At 38.6% G+C, this 20,421-nt stretch overlaps 1 protein-coding gene across 1 annotated transcript; it reads left to right on the top strand.

Moving 5' to 3' along the window:
* The first annotated feature begins 1,834 nt into the window (after window positions 1–1,834).
* Window positions 1,835–13,191, top strand: cfap58 (cilia and flagella associated protein 58). Its single transcript, XM_054626436.1, has 18 exons — window positions 1,835–1,840; window positions 3,715–4,008; window positions 4,230–4,378; window positions 4,459–4,609; window positions 5,011–5,205; window positions 5,665–5,802; window positions 6,475–6,634; window positions 6,717–6,799; window positions 6,937–7,128; window positions 7,276–7,437; window positions 7,864–8,010; window positions 8,476–8,616; window positions 8,713–8,936; window positions 9,616–9,724; window positions 10,437–10,541; window positions 12,040–12,159; window positions 12,813–12,937; window positions 13,080–13,191. Exons 1-18 carry the CDS (start codon window positions 1,835–1,837, stop codon window positions 13,189–13,191), a joined length of 2,613 nt encoding a protein of 870 aa, XP_054482411.1.
* The last annotated feature ends 7,230 nt before the right edge of the window (window positions 13,192–20,421 follow it).

The following is a 20,421-nucleotide window of genomic DNA, read 5'->3' as shown; positions in this document are numbered from 1 at the left end:
TATAATCCCAGAAATTCGTGTGTATGCGGTGTTGTTGCTGCTGTAGCTTGAGTGAATGCAGAGGCTAGAATGTATGTTTACCCTTTCTACCAGTAGATGGCAGTATGAGTGTATTTTAATCAGATTTCAATGTATGCCTGGTGTCTTTGCTAGTTATACAGGTTACTGATACAAATGTATTTTAATGCTGTTCATGTCATTTGGTATTGATGCTTATGTTACCAAGTTATATACAGCATGTATTGACCTTGTATTTTATATCATTTCGGTACCACACATACCTGGAAGAATGATGCATGTGTTGATGTGTGTCAATAAATAATCACAACTGGAAAATAAAGAAACATTCTGCTATAAGTGATGCTGTTTTTAAGATGTGTGAGGGCTGAGTGGAGGGCAATGGAGTTCAATTTATTAATTTCTTTGGTATAATACAGTCGGCTTTCACAGAAATTGGGGCCCTTATATACCAGGCCACCGATCTTTTACTTAAATAATCCTACTGGAATATCCACTTAGATCAAGGGAGGCCTTTTGGGATAGCATCTACTAAAATCTATGCGAGTGATTGCATTGCATGTAGAAAACATAGAAAAAGTGCATGACTACATGGGGTGGAATGAATCGTATATAACCGCCTTTAGTCCCTTATGATCACAAATGTATCCCATGTCTTTGCAATGAGTCCTTGCAATCTTTATAATTCTGATGCTGCATTTCTTCTCTCTTACAACAAATCTATTTAGGGAAAAGTACCATCAGTAGTGTGGAAAAGGAAAAGTCATTTCAGGGGTTGGAATTGGGTAATTTTTTAAATATATTTGTATTTAGTCTGATGTTTTGACACCCAGTTCCTTGATTATGGTATTATGTTGATAAATGTATGTTCAGATGTCAAATGTTTTTATTCTTTTAGCCACCATTAAATATGTATGTCTTGTGCCAATAATTTTTTTCCATTTGGGCACAAGCCTCAAAACATGTGTGGAGCCCTGTGCTTGCATACAGGGGCGCCGCTAGGGATTTTGGGCCCCATGAAAAGAATCTTTACAGGGCCCCCAACACAGCGGCAAAATTTTTTGATGCTATTTTACATACAATTATGCATTTTAATGGTATTTTTGACTATCATTACCATATTTGTGAAAGAAGAACAGCATGACAGTTGACATGTACAGTAGGGGAAGAACTGAGCACTCTGAATACAATGGAATTCATTTTGAGTCATTTATTTGCTGCACCACTGATTCTTAAATTGGAAATAAACTCTTCCATGAAAAAATAGCAATTATAATCAGTGGAGAGAAAAAAAATCTCAGCAAAAACAAAAACGCCATCAGAATACAAAATGGCCATATATGTGATTATATGTTAGTTAATAACTTAGTGTCATTATTTTTTCTGTATTATAATTTCATCATCATTAGGGGCCTCTCTGGGCCCCCCTCCATCATGGGCCCCTAGAATCCGTCTCCTTTACCCCCCCTTTTCGGCGCCCCTGCTTGCATACATGCACTTTGACTTAATTCATTATTCCAAAGGACTGTATGGAATTATAAGTCTCTGGTTAATATCCTTTGGTTGTATTATATCCTAGTTGGGACTTTGTGAGACTGGGTTCCATTCAGTATAATGGCGACCTGCACATTTACTTTATCATGTGACAATGCCAGTGACAGTCTCAAACCCCATCAGTGGTTTTAACGCGAGATCTGAGATGCTTAGCAACGGAAGACAACATCTCCATTCATAACACTGACAACATTGCAACGCTGGTTGTTGTAAGGATTCGGCAATTAGCTCGCGTTATATATTGACTTTTCAATTTTTTATAATGGAGGTAAGCAACCTTTCCTTTGGCTTTTGTCTCCAAAAGTTTTTACGTGACATTATACATTTAACATAACGCTGGTTAAAGTGTTATAAAGGTTAACCTGGCGTTTATCAGACGTCGTGGAAACTAACCTGCTATCTGTATTAACTTACTTACTGTAGGGACTCTGTATTCAGTTTCAATTCAGTTTATTTTGTATAACCCAGAATCACAAATTACAAATTTGCCTCAGAGGGCTTTACAATCTGTACACATGTTACATCCTCTGTGTGATGGGATCTGTACCAAACAAAGTCCCAACATTAATTTAAAATGGTGTTTAGACCCACATTACACCTTTTTAAGATATTGCTCCTCCTGCATTTTGAAAATTGCAGCATACCATAATGGGATTTTGATAAAATTTGGATGAAGTGTGCAGCCCTAAAACAAACAAACAAACAAACAAAAAAACAAATTAATAACCAGCAGGCTGTTCCAAAGATATTGTAAAATATATTCAATTCAATTCAGTTTATTTTGTATAGCCCAGAATCACAAATTACAAATTTGCCTCAGAGGGCTTTACAATCTGTACACATGTTACATCCTCTGTCCTTCCCTCACATCGGCACAGGAAAAACTCCCCTAAAAAACCCCTTTAACAGGGAGAAAAAAGGAAGAAACCTCTGGGAGAACGACAGAGGAGGGATCCTTCTCCCAGGATGGACAGAATGCAATAGATGTCATGTGTACAAGTCACACTGCACAGTGAAGTTATTGAATATTGTTACAAACAGGAATTCACCCAAATATGTTTGTAGTGGGTCTTTTTGGAATTGCACTTTGTAGATAGTCCCTGTGATACATTATATATTTACTTTTATTTCAATTCCCAGCGTGGCATAATGAGACAAGAAGGGGTCTGATGTCATGCATTTTCATCTGACGCACTATACAGATATAGCCTATATTATACAGTTAAATAAGATATAGCCTACATTCAATGCCAAAACATAAGTAATATCAATGTGAAAGTCAATTAGGTATGTGGTATTCCCGTTGTGTGTTGCACCTGTCATGTGTACAGAATGAGCAGCATAACAGTTCTTAGATACAACACATTCAATGTATATGACATAAATGATTCATATAATAAGACTACTTATAATAACAACAGCAATTATTACAGTAGAATTATAGCCATGAAAATAGGGATAGTAATGTGACTAATAATAATAATGGAAGTAGCAGTGGGTGTCAGTCGGCTCACAGCAGGAGGCACGACTACGGTCCAGGTACCACAACGATTCATGGAAACCTGCAAAGTGAGAAAGCAAAAAGGGCTTCAGGGTGGAAGTAAAGCTAATATGAATGTATGACTGACATGGGAGAGACCTATGGGGAGCAGCTTAGTTCAGCTGGATAGGCCAGGTCCAGAGAAGGGAAGGGGACAGAGAGAGGGACATTCTAAGAAGACACGCCCCCTTCTCCCATCTTTTAAGTCAACAGTTGTTTTGGGAAGTGTTGTGTCGAATACTGTCTCCCGTCGATATGTGTTTCCTCCTACATTAACCTGAACCAACCAAAGGGAGTATAGTCCCTAACCTTTAACCGCTGAACAAAAGATAAACACTATTGGACGGAGGAGCAGACTTTGACATGACACCTGTTGTTAGCCTGTACGATGGGTGATACAATCCGGTTCTCCAAATAAACTTTTGGCAAAGTGTCATCACTTGCTAGCTACTATTTCTTTAAGTTACAGTTATATACAATGCCAAAACTTGAAAAAGGCCATTAGGTCCATATTTCAGTAAAGTTAAGTTAAGTACCCTCAGGTGTAATAACTTTTACATAAGCTCACTTTCTCCCAGCCCTACATTCATTTGAACTTGCAGTCTGTGGCTCTGCTCTTTGTCCAGGAGAAAAGACCACCAGGAGAGGACATGTTTGAGTCCTTGGAGGAGTTTCACATGATCCTCAATGAGCTGGTCGGGGACAAGAGTATGGACAAGGTTCGGGTGGAGTACGAGAAGCTCATCCATGCACTGAAAAAGTCCAGAGACAATGAGAAGAGGCTGATGTCCAAATGCAGGGAGCTGAATGCAGAAGTTGTGTCCACCTCAACCAAAGTAGCAGCAGCCCTGAAACTGTCCCAGGAAGACGAGACAACAATTACTTCACTAAAGAGGGTATATTGCCAGAACATGAGAGGCTGTATGGTGTTAATTATTTGTTTGTTTATGTCCCCAAATTGACATCATTTCATATATGGAGGTTACGTTACATGTACTGTGTAAAATAAATTCATTCATTTGGTATATAAAGTTATTTTTAATTAGATCATAAAGGTTTATATTTGTTCTCTTCTGGACTCCGTTCACTCTAAAGTGTTCCTTTGTTTGTACTGTAGGAGCTGGATAAAGGCTGGAAAATGGTTGACGCTGCTCATGATACAGAGAGGAGGGACAAAGAGACCATCAGGGATTTAAAAGAAGAAGTTGCCAACCTGATGAAAATGGCTGAACAACAAACTGGCTTCTCTATGGACCAAGAGCAGAGGTGAGCCATTTGTCCCATTTGCTTTTAATCATTTAGTTATTGTGTGGATGGATGGAACTCTCTGTTATCTGTTTTTTCAGCAATCTACTAAAAATGAATGAGGAGTTGACTAAGGAGAGAAACGAACTGCTGTCAACGGTGGAGGGTCTGAGAGAAAAACTAAACAAGGCCACCGCAACCCAGCAGGAGATAGAGGCCCAACGAGATAGTGCCTCAGAGAATATCTCTCAGGTAAATAAGTGTCACATTCTTATAGACAGTATCAGTTGACCTCTAATGTACTTCTGATTATGTGACATTTTCAAAACAGTGGTAGAGACAGTTTCTGACTCAGGACTCTGCACTTGGCTGCAAGAAAAAATATTTCATGGGATTTTTATTCACGAGAAGATTGCCCTTAACCATACAAGATTCTGCAGCAAAGCAGTGTGGGGAAGAAGAGAGCGGAAATTGGATTTGTAACTTTAACTTCTGTTACTTGTGTTTTGCAATATTTTTCCCACATCAGTGAGTCTGCATACCCATAATGTACTGTATGTGGTAGTAATACAAATTGCTTTGCTGAAGCCAATGTGGATGCTGACAAATAATCTGAAATTAAATCTGTTGGTGCTCTGTGCTTCTCCATCCAGCTCCAGCAGGAGCTCCAGGTACAACAGAATGAGATTTCACGGGAGATGAGGTTGAAGGAGAAGCTGGATAAGGAGGTGAAGCAGCTGCACGTCGACATGGAGGTCAAGATGGGGGACATCAAAGCCCTGAGTCTACAGGGCCAAAGGGCCAAAGAGGAGCAACAGAGACTGGAGCAGCAGCTGAAAGAGTTAAAGGTAAGCAAAGAAGTGGGACGCATTATATTTACAATGTATTGTTTAGGGAACCAACTGCTATTATATCAATATTTAATCTGAGATCTGGTGAATGCATAATTCATCAAATGATTCACATCACTTTCATACAAATCAAACCATTTAATAACCTATCGTGCCCTGTCTGGAGTTTATGTTTTAATTTGTTAACAAGTGTTCATGTGAATATATATATATATGTTTGATAGATTCAATGTGTAGATCAGTAAGCCATTATATGAAGCTACAAACTTAAATGTACTAAGGGCACATTGGGAATCTTTTCTATAAAATGTACTAGTCAGGATGGTTAACTATAACATTATAAAACCAATGTACATGTAATTCCTTAGTTAATATTATTAAATTATCCATACATCCACGCAAAGATAATAAACATAATTTCTTCCCACTCCATAATCCCTTCCATGACTGTGACAGATCTTAAACGAGCGATCCACCAGGGAGCTGGAGCAGATGCAAGTGAAGAACAACAAGCTGCTGCAGGAGTGTGAGCAGCTCTCTTCAGTCAAAGAACATCTCTCCCTGGAAAATCAGCAGAACACAAATGAGCTCAAGGTTACACGTTGCTCCACTGACACACACACAGAAACAAACCTGAGCAACAGAGACACACCTCTACCTCTCAAGTTACTGTAACTCATATACACAGGTATCTTCCATGCTTAGACTTACTAGCTCCTCATTGTCCTTTTATAGGACACATACAGTAGATAGTTTGCCAGTCCTGATATAACTTAACTTGCAGCATACATTGACAGAGTCAGACAGGACGTAAAGCTGTGAAGGCATAACTCTGTTCACCTCCGTGTTTTTCTCTTTTTTGTTAACTCTGAATGGAGGTCACGTGGCTAAAATTGCTCTCAGTATTCAGTACTTAGTTCTACTGTAGTGTAGGATACCACCTCCTTATAGATATGATATGATTCTATCCTGTTGAACCACAATAGGGCACTACTCCGACAGTACATCATGGAATAAGCAAGTCAGAAACTGGTCCACTGTGTTTTGAACTGTGTCCTGCCAAAAAGAGAAAGGGTTATTACATATTTCATCTTAACTACTTTGAAACAGTGTGTGAAGGCTATGGTCAGAGGGACAGACCACATTTGACTTACAGAACTCAACTCACAGTAGCATCTGTTTTCCACTCTGCTTTTTCTTAACCCTTTATCCTCCTTACAACTTCTTTGTAATGCCTCATACAACCCTTCCCCTCCCGTCTGTCAGATGAGAGAAGAGGAGGTGAATCAGATGCGTCAGGAGATTGCAAAACAAACAAAGATGAGAGAAGCCATCCAGAAGAAGTTCCACCAGATGGAGGATCAGAAAGCTGACGTAGACGTGCAGAGGGAGACACTAAAAGCTCAGATTGCTGGTCTGGAGAAAGGTACGGGAGCTTGCCAAGCTAAATCAGAGACACACACATGAACCGAAATCCACTCTATGTTCTTTATGTTCTCTCTCCACAGATCTTGAATCCTCCCAAAAGCAAGTTGAAACTGACAAGAAGGCCATAGACGAGCTTATCAGGGAGAGAGACATCTTAAATAAGGTATGCGTTGCAGATTACCATGGGTTCTTGCAAACAGAGGTTCTTCTGTGATGTACTCTATCTAGCCTGTTATTTACCGTTTTCCTCATCACTTATTGATTTACACCTGCATTTGTGTGTATGATCCCATTCAATAGAACATGATCAAGGCCGCGCAGTCAACTGAGAAACAGCAGAACCTTGTGAAGCTCCTGGAGCAGGACAAGAAGACCTTGGAACACGAGATCAGTGGCTACCGCCAGGAGGCCCAGAAGCAGCGCAAGATCATCCAACAGCTGGAGAAAGAGCGTGACCGCTACATCAACGAGACCAGCAACCTAATGCAGAAGGCAAGTTTTGCAGAGGAGCTTATTCATTGCATTTCAACACTTATATCACAATATCACACAATGATTTTGAGCTGTTCACTATCACAAGGTTGGGGAACCTGCCATCAGCGTTTGTGTGTCTCAGGGGAACTCTCTTCCATTCCACAGGTGCAACAAAAAATGAGTGACGTTGAAGTAAGAGAGATGGAGATATTTGATTGGAGGAAGAAAGTCACCGAGGCGGAGTGCAAACTCAAACAGCAAGAGAACCTGCTGGAGTCCATCGTGTCTGAAAGGAACCTCTACAGCAAAAACCTCATCGAGGCTCAGGTACCAATACACAACTGATCACAGGAGGCAGAGCAGGTCGAACATTTATCACAAGGTTGTTGGTTTGATCCCTGGCTCCTTCTGTCCATATGTTGAAATATGCATTACACTAATAGTGACCAGGAAATGGAAAATGTATGATTGATATTAATATGCCTCCACGACAGCCGCAGTTGTGCCAGAGGCATTATGTTTTCAGGTTGCCATCTCTTAGTTTGTCCGTCCTATTCTCGTGAGGAATTTCTTCAAATTTGGCAAAAACATTCACTTGGACTCAGGGATGAACTGATTAGATTTGCTGGTCAAAGGTCACCGTGACCTTGATATTCTAGCTATGACACTTTTACACAAATGTCTAATAGTATATAAAATTGTCTTTCTACTTCCTTTCTTTGCCTTATTTCACATTCTGTCTCTCCTCCTCAGGAAGAGATTGCAGAGATGAAGAGGAAGATGAAAACCATGAACAACCAGGTCACCCGACTGAGAGATGAGATCACTGGGAAGGAGCTTGCCCTTACCAAGGATCAGCAGGAACACAAGCGTTTGGAGAAGGATAATGAGGCCATCAAGGTATTGCAGCCTGCCTCATTGGTTTAAAGTGGGGTGTGGTTGAGTTCCTCATCATCATTTCAATTCAATTCAGTTTATTTTGTATAGCCCAGAATCACAAATTACAAATTTGCCTCAGAGGGCTTTACAATCTGTACACATGTTACGTTGACATCCTCTTCCTTCCCTCACATCGGCACAGGAAAAACTCCCCTAAAAAACCCTTTAACAGGGAGAAAAAAGGAAGAAACCTCTGGGAGAACGACAGAGGAGGGATCCTTCTCCCAGGATGGACAGAATGCAATAGATGTCATGTGTACAGAATGAGCAGCATAACAGAGATACAACACATTACAACAACACACATACACACTCTATGTATATGACATAAATTATTCATATAATCACAGTTTCCCCTTTTTCTAGGGCCTTCTTCAGTGCCTAAATTGAATGCATGTGTGTACCCATCTCTGTGTCCTGCTACAGGGGGAGCTGCAGTTGATGAAGCTTCAGCTTGAAGAAACAAAACAGCATGTTGACAGTCAGAAAGCAGAGCAGCAAAAACTGCACAAGATTATAGCCGACGCCGATGCTGAGCAGGTCCAACAGAAGAAACAACTGGACCAGGTAAGGAAAGAGAAGTAGGTAGACATGAAGAAGTAGGGACAAATGATGACAAGCAGAGACTTGTATCTGATTTTATGTTTGCAAACTTCTCTCAAGGTGATCAGGGAGCGAGACAACCTGGGCAAACAGCTGTTACACCGTAACGATGAGCGGGCGCTGCTCTATGAGAAGATCAGAATCCAGCAATCGATTCTGAGCAAGGGGGACTTCCACTACAACCAGAGGATGGATGACATACAGCTGCTCAAGCTGGAGATCAGGAGACTCCTGCGCAAGAAGAGCATCCTGGACAAGACCATTCCCAACACAGAGGACCTGAGGTAAAATATAGAGGAGGGCCTCGGCAGGAAGTGGAGGAGTTTGAACAGAGACAGTCAGCGGTGAATTGCTCTAAGAGAAGAATTTGGAGTAGAGAAGGAGGACAGGATGGAGAAAGAATGAGCGAACCCAAGAAGTGCAGTGTTGAAGAGTAGAAGAGCGAGAGTAGAAGCGAACGATTGAAAGAAAGATTAAGCAAGTTGGAGAGAGATCCAGAGTCAGAGGTAGGAATGACTTCCATAGAACTTCTAGCTTCCTAAACCTTAGTAAGCCTTTTGTTATTTGCTTACATTTTCTTATATCTCTGCTTTCATACCTCTGTGCCAGCCGCAGCCAGAAACACTGTGTTTTCTGTTGACCATACGTCTAAAGAGTCTGTTCTCCTGAATGCAATAGCTCAGGAACTCCTGGAGGGAATTTTCTTCAAATTCATTCACCTGGACTCAAGGATGAACTGATTAGAATTTGGTGCTCACTGTGACCTAAAAAAACTTTATATGAGCCCTTTAAAGAAAATAGTCAAGTTTTAAATGCAATATAAAAAAAAACAAGGTTAAATATTATATATTTGCTCAAATGTTTGTGCCGGCTTTACTACTGCGAGTATAACTAAGCTTCAGTGTATACTTGTTTGGATAATGTATGCAGGAACGTTGTGAAATACGAGTTGTTGTGTCGCAGGCGAGAGCTGTTCCACCTGCAGAGGGAGCTGCTTAGAGAGAGGACGAGGAACAGCGTCCTCGAGGAACAGCTGAAGCCCATAAATATTCACAGATGGAGGCGACTGGAGGTGAAGCAGTCGTTTTAATATTGTCTGTGTGGATTAGCGAAGCCATCACAACCCAAGCTTCTGTTTTTCTCTTTCTCACTGTTAGGGATTCAGTAGAAGGACCCACTAGCAGACACACAGCTCTTGGTTCAGAGTATATTTAATTTAGTTCTCAAGCAACAATCCTAACGGGAAAAAAACAGTCTCGTAGTCAATAGGCAGGCAGAGGTCAAAAATCCAAAAAGTCAGAACAGAGTCCAAGGCAAAGGTATCCAAAATCCAAAATCCAAACAGGGCAGGTCAAAATCAGGCAAAGGTCAAAAATCACAGGCAGACAGAATATAACAAGATTTACGGAACGCTGGAAAGGCTCAGGTATTAACTGGCACGATCTGGCAGAGACTCCAAGGCACACCGGGCTTAAATACCCACAAACCAATCACCACAAACAGAAATCAGGTGTGCACACAAAATGGCGGGAAAACAAACAAAGACAGGGTGGAGTCAGGGCCCCATGGCTTTTCAAAACACATGACAACACCACATGATCAAAATGTAAACAAAAAGCACATGTTGCTGGAAAAACAAAAACTCAAACAGCACGGTTACTAACACTCACAGTGACATGAGCATTTTGTTTTTTCCCAAGAGACCATTCACCCACTTCAAGCACAGTAAATCTCATCATTCAAAGAGGAAACGATCAGGCTGTTAACATTTACTCCTCCTGCAGGGCAGTGATCCCGGCAAATACGAACTCATCCAGAAGATTCAGTCCTTACAAAAACGACTGATAGCTAAGACCCAAGAGCTTGAGGAACACGAACTCCTATTACAGGTAAACACTTGACACCCTCCTTACTGAACTGCGTACACATCACACACACTTACTGTACATGCTCCTTGTATTAATCTTATCCTTGTGAGGGAGCGATGTGACTGGGAAAAGGTGCTGGTTTGTAAACCAATACTTCTGTGACTGGTCTATGTCAATGTATTGGAAAAGTAACCATTGCACTGCAGCAGCCAATTGCTTAGATGCTAAGACTGAGGGACATGGAAGCTAAAAGCAGACCCTCAAATTAATCTTGTAGAACAATAAAATTATAATGATAAAAATAATCATCAGTTTGTTTAGCTGAAATGATCTCTCTTTTAGAGAAGATGGATGCAATCAAAATTATTTATTTAATAGTTAGTTGCATCCGTCCAGTGTTTTTTGCAACATCTTCATAACTATATGGCCACAAAAAATAAGTTAATTTAAGTTATTATTACCTATTTAAAATGTCTGATCACTTCCGTATATGATCCATTTTGTCATTAGGTCTTAAAGGGAGAGTGTGTTGGATTTAGTGGTGGGATTGCAGTGTGCAACCAACTGAATACCCCTTCGCTCACTCCTCCTTTTCCAAGGCCGGTAAGGGAAGTCGTTGAGTGCAAAACCGTGGTAATGAGAAGCAATCCTTGTCATAATAACGCAACTTTAGAAGCAATGAAAGTTAGATGGCGGCTGGCTTTACCACATTTTTGTACTTAGCGGCTCTTGTTACTGCAGTTTCACAATCGTCTGCTAATAGATCCCCCAAAATGCAACACACTGGCCCCAAGGGTAACGCCGATGATATTCTTTATTTTTATTACTTCAACAAGTCCCATGAATTGACCCAAACTTGGAAGAATATGTGGGTCACAAATATGTTCTTTCATTTTGAAAAAGGGCACAATCATTTCTTAAACCACTGGTTGTCAGCCAACTTTACCCAAATAGGACTAAATAGTGCATTTCTTGGGGACTATTTTCCTAGGCGGATTAATCCACATTTGATGTTCTAGTGAGTATTTGTGGTAGGACGGTGTGTGTGGGATTGAGTCTGAGTAAACTACATTGTGTGTTCATGGTGATGACGGAACAGGTCTCCCAGTGCTTCAGTGAGGCTCACTGATGTGTTTTAATGGAGCTCTATGGAAGAGAGGAAGACTATATTACGGGCTTTGATACTCAACCAACACTAAATACATTAATTGTTGACAATTAGGAAATGTATCACCCATTTTGTGGTGTATGTATTTTGTATTATATTATTATGTTGGTTGTGGCAAAAATACTTCGAAAACTAATACTTTTCAGTGGTGCAGTAATGTGTAGAATTTGATTATGTCTGACACGATTTGGTGGTAGTATCAAGGAAGAAACAGTGACATAGAGCAGCACACGCCCCTCCACATGTCCCACCCGGTATGGACTATGAATAGCATGTAGGCTCACTCACTCATTCACTCATTCTACCTGTCCATTTCTGGTGAGTTTTCCTTCCTGCTATCTCCCCATCAAGGAAAAGGAGAAGCTGTATGTGGAGCTGAAACACATTCTGGTCCGACAGCCGGGTCCAGAGGCAGCTGAGCAGCTCCAGCAGTGCCAGTGGACCATCAGAGAGAGAACTAAAAAGCTCAAGGTCATCACATACATCCCGTTTTTTACTAGTCGAAGAATACAGCTCTTCATTTTTTTTTTTTTTTTTGGTTTCATCATTTCTTTCTTTTTGTATCCCACCCCTTCATGTTCAGTTTTCTCTCCTGGGTTTATGACTTAAGAAAAGGTGAAAAAAAGATTTTGCCAGGATGATCTTTCCCATGTTTACCCCATGTTCTAAATAAGACCAAAAGCATTCATGTTTTCTTAATTTCTCCATGCACCCTAAACACAATCTACATATACTCAGTGTAAGAAAGTTATGGAAATGAAAACTAACGACGAAGAAAGTATGAATGTTTTTAGCCCTATTTAAAACATGTAGTAGTTGCGCACTTCAGCCTATAATGAGTATTAAAGCATCAATAGACAATAAAAACAAATCACCTGCCAAAACTTTTTTTTTTACCTGTTCTTAAGTCATAAACACAGGAGAGAAAACAATTTTTCTTAATATTTTAAACAACGTATTAAATGATCTCCACTAATACAACTCACTATTTAACTGTCCATGTGTATCTTAAGAAATGACACATATGAGAACAGCTGCAGCACAAGATTGCAGGTAAAACCTCGTACCTGTTTGCTTCTCTATGTTCTAACATGAAATGATGTTAATCTTTTCTGATTCCACAGGCGTTGATAGCAGAGCTGAGAATGCTCGACTCAAAGATGAACGAGTACAAAAGTGAGAATCAAAGATTAGCTAATGAGCTAGCAAACATTAAGAAGAAGTACCTCAGCCAGAAAAAGCTTCACAGGTGAGGTCTTTGTCATTTTAACAGAGAGTATTATTGATTTGTTCAACATGCACAATTCATTTTATGCAGGGAGCAACATGTACCATTTAGTGCTAGTTTTACTCGGGTCTCTGATGTCCTGGATCTCTGTGTGTCTCATCAGCGAGCAGAGGACCAAGACCACGGTGGAGCAGCTGGAACCCCTGCCCCAACTGAGCAGCAAGCCTCACTTCACTGGAGGAGGCTTCAGGATCGACAACCCTGGGAGAAGATAATGGCCCTTATATAAGGGAATATTTTATATACCATATGACATCTTTTACCTAAGTGAATATGAAAAAACATTCATTACAACATTACCTGACATTATCAGCACATGATAGGGTTGTTAACCATTAATCATGACCTTCAGAAAAAGAGACTTTGACAATGTAGATGGATATTGGGCATCGGAGAGAAAATAGCCGGTAGTCAGTTTATACTTAATCATGTTCTAGGAGATATTTTTGATTAAAATATGAATATTGAGCAACAAATGAAGTCCCTAGCTCCCTCTACCCCGAAGTCTGAACTGGGCCTTGGAAGGTTTGGAAATAGGGGTGTTGTGATATACTGATATTGACAATAACCGTGATAGTTCATAAAATGAAATATGACACCATTTTAATTCTACACATATGGTGATATTGTCTAAATAATGCACCGCCCCTTAAGTCACACATTTGTACAGTTATAGTGTCTCCCTACCTTCATTTGCAAAAAAAACCAGACAAAACGCAAAAAAAAAACAAAGATGCAGATGCATTTGACTGATCGAATTTCTGAAGATATCACAAAATTAACAATATTTTACATTCTTTTGACCATGATAATCATGAAGTGAAAACAGTTTTTATGACAGCCTTATTTGGAAGGGACTTTTTTAAACAGTACCATAGAAGAACATCATTCAGCACATTGTGCTGTAAAATACATATCCAGCTACATGGAATATAATCATAACAAATATGAACAGATTCCTTCCCAACAAATTCCACTTGACTTTCAGTATGCAGAGAGAAAGGAGTCATTAGGGGAGACACTGCTGTATAGACCGTCTCATAACACGTTTATTGACTCAGTCAACTATATACTGTATTTATTTAAAGAAAGAGTGAAACAAGGTTCTGTGCTGCTGTTTCATTCTTGACTCTACCACTGATGGATTGTAGTCTATTGGATATTGAATTGTCCTTCTCTGAGAACAGCAGTCCAAAGGCTGAAAGTTCTATTCATTAATGTTTGACACCAGATCATAAAGTTTGGACTAGAGGGTCGTCTGACTGAGACTTGCTCCGTTGGTCAAACATTCCTCCTTTAGACATTTGGTTGGACAGACCTTTTACCTATGTGTTTTTTAACTGTCTTAAGTACTTCGAGTTTGTCCTTTTCTTTGTTTTAATCAACTTGTAAAGCACTTTAAGTTGACTGCATCAGAGAGGTGCTGTGTGAATAAACTGAACTTTCCTTTTTGACCAAAAGTGCGTTGCCTGATTGCATTTTAACAATCCCAAAATATAAACCGTTCAGAAACTTTTGACTGCAGTTTATCTACTCAAGAGATTCAAAAAAGGGAGTATGTATATTGGGAAGGTTTTGTGGCTTTGGCACATCTGAAAAAAGGAAAAACAGCAGAACAGACAAATCAGGTCGGCCGATGTCTGCACCAGAATTGATCAAAATGTCTGTTATGGTGAAGAGATCCATCAAGTCTGAATAGTCAAATTAAACTTTGATACATAGATTAGGGGATTAGGGGTAAACCAGCAGTTATCTGACTTAGAGAAGAACTTTCATTGTTATGATGCTTTATGGAAGTTTTATTTGTAAGCCGATCAGAAAACAATGTCCCATGACACTTCAGTGACGGAATAGTTCCAGAAATAATAATAAAATGTATATGAAACTGACTTGGTTCCCTTTGCTGTTGAGCCACCATCAATACAGGAGCAAGTCACAGCCCTACAGTGAGAAATACAGTAAGAGCCTCCAGGGGTCCAGGGGTCATGCTTTATGTCTGTGTCGCTTCTGATTGTAGTATAATATTATATAAAATAAGATATTATGTGGCATATTTGAAATCGCCCTCTATTTGTCTTGAGCAGGTTATTCACATGATGTTCCTGCAATCAGCACTAGATGTCAGCAAAGTACATACTGACCAGACAGGACAAACTACATTCCATCGCCTGGCATACTTTTGAAATACATGGATGAAAAGATGTCTTTCTACATTTACATTGCTGTTATCTAAAAATATTATGTACAGCAATAATATATATGTATAATTTGTATTACATGTGTATATATTTTCTGCATGGGACAACTAAAATGAAAGGACTTGCATGAGCTGCAGAATCTAATTATTATCAACGTCTCATCAGAGGGTCTATAAGGGTGTGTTCTTTAATCCTCATAGTATTAGTCCTGTCATTGTCTCACAGACAAACACACAAAAACTGAAGCTGCTCTCATTCCTGTAGTGTTGTTGCCTCCATTCCAGAAAAAAAGGCATTTTGCTCTTTTGTTTTTACTTTGAGGACTGGGTATTAAATTCAATTCAATTTATTTTGTATAGCCCAAAATCACAAATTAAAAAACCCAGGGAGTGAAAGAAAGAAAGAAACCTATGAGAGCCTACTACATCCTACTTTTTGATACTCCAGAACCACAAGTAACCCTGCATTCAGGGAGTGCAGCTCTCTAGTTGGGTAATATGGAACTAAGTTCCTTAAAATAAGATGGTGCCTGGCCAAATTAAAGCTTTGTAGGTGAGGAAGAGGAATTTAAATTCTATTCTTGATTTAGTGAAGAGAAGCTAATATGATCTCTTTTCTTAGTGTTTGTTAGAACACGTGCTGCAGCATTCTGGATCAACTGTAGAGATTTAAGAGACTTATTAGAGCAGCCTGATAATAAGGAATTGCAGTAATTTAGTCTAGAGGTAACAATTGCATGAACTAGTTTTTTGCTTTGAGACAGGATTTGCCTGATTTTCAAAATGTTACTGTATGTTGTTGAGGTAAAAAAAAGCTGTTGAAATTTGTTTTATCTCAGAGTTAAAAGACAGATCCTGATCAAAGAGAACTCCAAGGTTCTTTACGGCAGTGCTGGATGCCATGGCAATGCCCTCTATAGAAACTATATCGTTAGGTAATTGATTTCGATGGTGTTCTGGGCCTAGTAGTACAACTTAAGTTTTGTCTAAGTTTAACATCAAGAAGTTGCAGGTCATCCAGGTTTTTATGTCCTTAAGACATGCTTGAAGTTTAGAGAACTTGGTTTCGTCTTGCTTATAGATAGATATAATTGGGTATCATCTGCATAACAATGAATGTTTACAAAGTGTTTTCTGATAATATTCCCTAAAGTAAGCATATATAAGGTAAATAAAATTGGTCCAAGCTCAGACCCTTGTGGAACTCCGTGACTTAATTTGGTTTTCAATGAGGTTTCGTTGTTTACATATACAAACTGTGATCGATCTGTTAATACGACTTAAACCAGCTAAGTGCAAATCCTTTAAGCAAATCAAATGCTCTAGTCTCTGTAATAACATTTGTTGGTCAGTCCAATCCCTCCAAGCGGTAGATGTAAAGCTATATGCAGCGAAGGATCCCCCTCTAAAGACTGAATTTAGTGCCAAGAGTGCTCCTGGTGTACCCAACTGATCCATTGTTTAGTTTTCCTTGGAGCTCATTAGCTCGTAGAAGTTGTGCTAATGAGGGAAATTAGCTGTGAAAGTGTTCTAGTGAACACACACTGAATCTGTTTCAACTCATTTTAACAGCTGTCATTGTTTAATGACTACCATATCATTTGTTAAAGATGCTAGGATTTTGTATCAAATTTAACTGCAAATATGCAGCTACTCTCTTTCTGCAGTTCAGCTATTTCATTCCATACCAACCATGCTGTATCAATTCACACTTGTAGCCTATATTTTGCCCTTATTAAGCTAAAATTGTGAAAAATATATATAAATAAGCCACATGCTATGTCCCATCTCCTCAATTAAAACCAGCACAGTTAAAGCTAACTGTGGTGTTTTTTCACAGCTAGCTGAAAAGGGCTACTTATTCCCCACTGATGCCTTTGCCTTTGCCAGTGCAATTACAGTATAACCATGGCAACCAGCGTCGGTGCAATGCTGGGCTGTGTGAGCTATGTTGCCGTAGTAATGGGAGGCCTCCGACTGGCCAGATCTCCTTTTTCTCCTTTTCTGACCCTTTCATTCCCTTCTTGTGTGGATAAGAAGCAGCTGCTTGCAGAGACTATGAAGGTGGTGTTTGTTGGCTGGTTGGTCATAAAGCTTCACACTAATGATTATAACATTTGTGTAGCCTACCCTAACAAGGCATGTACTGCATGGTGTGTGCTCAAGCATTTTGTGCACGCTCGTATGTTCTCGTTTTAATGTTGGTGTAAGGAAATGTTCAGTGAGATTTCATCTTGTATTTGTCAATCGCTTCCTTAACCAAGCAGGTAGGTCCAGCAGCTCCTGTGTACTGACGTCACACGTGTGTTCACTGATAGAGTTGTCTTGTGCACTGATTCATTATCTGTCTTGTATGGCAGCAAGAGTGAAATGCAGAAGACAGAGGCAGGTAGTTACATATATACGTATATATATATGTATATATACTTTTTTTTAGAACGTTTTTTTAAATACTATGCTATGACTGTCTTCGACATACCATACAAAGACATTTTTGGACATACCATACGATGACATTTTTTTGCTATGACCTTTTTCATTTTTCAACATACAATACTATTACTTTTCTTTTCTTTTATCGATATACCATACTATGACTTCTTTCAGAATTCCTTACTATGACATTTTTCTACATACTATACTTTGACCTCTTTTTTTACATTCGCCATACTATACTATGACTTTTCTTTTACTTTCTTCGACGTACCTTACTATGACTTTGGTCAACATATCATATTATGATATTTTTCAACATAACATAATACAACTCTTTTCTTAACTTTTTTCGACATATTATACAATGATTTTTGTTTTTACTTTTTACGGCATGCTATACAACTTTTTTCCGACATTTTATACTACAACTTTTTATGACATTTTTCTTACTATACTATACAAACTATACTAAGACTTTTTTTTCTTTTTTGAAATACTGTACTATGACATTTTAACCATTTTCAACATACTATACAATTACTTTTTTTAAACATACTATGCAATTACTTTTTTCAACACACTGTATTATGATTTATTATACATTTTTCAACATACTATACTATTACTTTTTTTTTACTTTTTTCGACACCATATACAATTTATTTGTTCTACATACTATACTATGACGTTTTTGGACATACTACCCTATGACTTTTTTCTTTTTCAATGTATTATACTAGGATTTTTTTTTACTTTATTCTACACATTGTACTATGACCTTTTTTTGACATATTATACTATGACTTTTTTCAGACATATCATGACATACTGTACTATGACTTTTTCAGAAAATATTAATTACATGTCTAAGACAGGGATTTTGGTCAATTCAATTCAATTCAATTTATTTTATATATCCCAAAATCATAAATTACAAATTTGCCTCAGAGGGCTTTACAATCTGTGCACATGTTACATCCTCTGTCCTTCCCTCACATCGGCACAGGAAAAACTCCCCTAAAAAACCTCTTTAACAACAAAAAAGGAAGAAACCTCTGGGAGAACGACAGAGGAGGGATCCTTCTCCCAGGATGGACAGAATGCAATAGATGTCATGTGTACAAGTCACACTGCACAGTGAAGTTATTGAATATTGTTACAAACAGGAATTCACCCAAATATGTTTGTAGTGGGTCTTTTTGGAATTGCACTTTGTAGATAGTCCCTGTGATACATTATATATTTACTTTTATTTCAATTCCCAGCGTGGCATAATGAGACAAGAAGGGGTCTGATGTCATGCATTTTCATCTGACGCACTATACAGATATAGCCTATATTATACAGTTAAATAAGATATAGCCTACATTCAATGCCAAAACATAAGTAATATCAATGTGAAAGTCAATTAGGTATGTGGTATTCCCGTTGTGTGTTGCACCTGTTTTATTTGTAAAGAGTGCCGAAAAGACTTCATCAAATGATACCCACTGTTTCCTAGCTCCTAGCTCCTCAGGCAGGCCTCCTTGCTCCTCAAGATGCATTTGAGGAATAGGAATGTCCTTCAATATGTAGCCATGGGATCAATTTCAGTATCTCAAGCCAGAGGATCGAGGAGACGAGGTGTATTGGGGATGAGAAAGGCACCGTGTATTAGTTTGCGTGATAAGCAGGTAGAAGTGTCTGCATGTAAAGTTAGACAGATGAAAGATGAGGGATTGGTGTAAAGAGGTAGTAGAGGCAATGTCGTATATGACATCAAAGTATAACGCTGCGGTCTAGAAACTCATTCTCTGTCATCGCCTTTCAGAAGCTTTGGAATCCAGCACAACAACAGAACAGTATGTTTACAAGTGACTTTATTAAACTAATAAATCCAACAATGAATGTCTTCCGTGATCATTTTTCTATTTGTCCATGTTAAAAGGAGCTGTTAGTACTAATGGAGTGAATGACGCGGGTAAACACAAATGATCCTGCCAGTAAACTCCCGCTTCACCTTTGGTGTGAACACAGCATAAGATGTGTGCCAAGGGCAATCCATGGATTTATATAGTTTAAAAACTTTTTTTTATAATATTAAACTTAGCTTCTATAATGTCAATAGTTTGTGTTAACTAAAATGTAATTTTTTTCCCCCCTGATCACACAGGCCTATAAGAACAACTTTCAAAATCCCCAAATCTTGTTAACTATTGTGTTATATGTGGTTTTAATAAAAAATCTGAGATTCAATTTCCATTTCAGTTTTTTATTTGTTTTACTTTATACTTCTAAACTTAGGAATTGTGGCAAATTATATTGAAAATGAATGTAAATGAAAATAACTTAAAAACTAAAAACTCATTCAAATCTAATGAAAACACACATGATTCTCAGGTTGTTATAAACTAATGAAGACATAGTTAGGAATATGATATTCCATTTTTGCTAATAGATCTCCTGATATGCTACACACTGTAACTTAAGGAAAAGCAACTTTAAAAAAAGATGGGAAATTGACACTTATCACTGTATTTAAAAACCTCAAGGATTTAGTTTTACAATAAATACATATTTTGATAATCCTATTGCTTTAGGTATATAGGGCAGATATCAGGGCACTGTTATTTCACATTTGAACAAACTTCACTCAATAGTTACACAAAGCCTAGCATTTCTATCAGTAAAGTCACATTTTTCGGTCTAAATTACTGTTTAAAATCTGTTAAGGAAACGTCTGCATCATGAAAAAATCCTCACTGACACAAACAGTTTATTTTTCTCAATTATTTTATCCTCTCAAACTGTAGAAAGATTAATCCGTCAAATC

The sequence above is a fragment of the Anoplopoma fimbria genome, chromosome 24 (genome assembly GCF_027596085.1).
Source record: "Anoplopoma fimbria isolate UVic2021 breed Golden Eagle Sablefish chromosome 24, Afim_UVic_2022, whole genome shotgun sequence".
NCBI classification, from domain to species: Eukaryota; Metazoa; Chordata; class Actinopteri; order Perciformes; family Anoplopomatidae; genus Anoplopoma; species Anoplopoma fimbria.
The sequence above is the reverse complement of the archived record's forward strand: the minus strand, read 5'-3'. Positions and strand labels throughout refer to the sequence as shown.

Coding starts and splice junctions, on each gene's coding strand:
- cfap58 (XM_054626436.1), top strand. Junction 9,725..10,436: donor ACAGATGGAGGCGACTGGAG/GTGAAGCAGTCG, acceptor CTCCTCCTGCAG/GGCAGTGATCCCGGCAAATA. Junction 12,160..12,812: donor AGAGAACTAAAAAGCTCAAG/GTCATCACATAC, acceptor CTGATTCCACAG/GCGTTGATAGCAGAGCTGAG.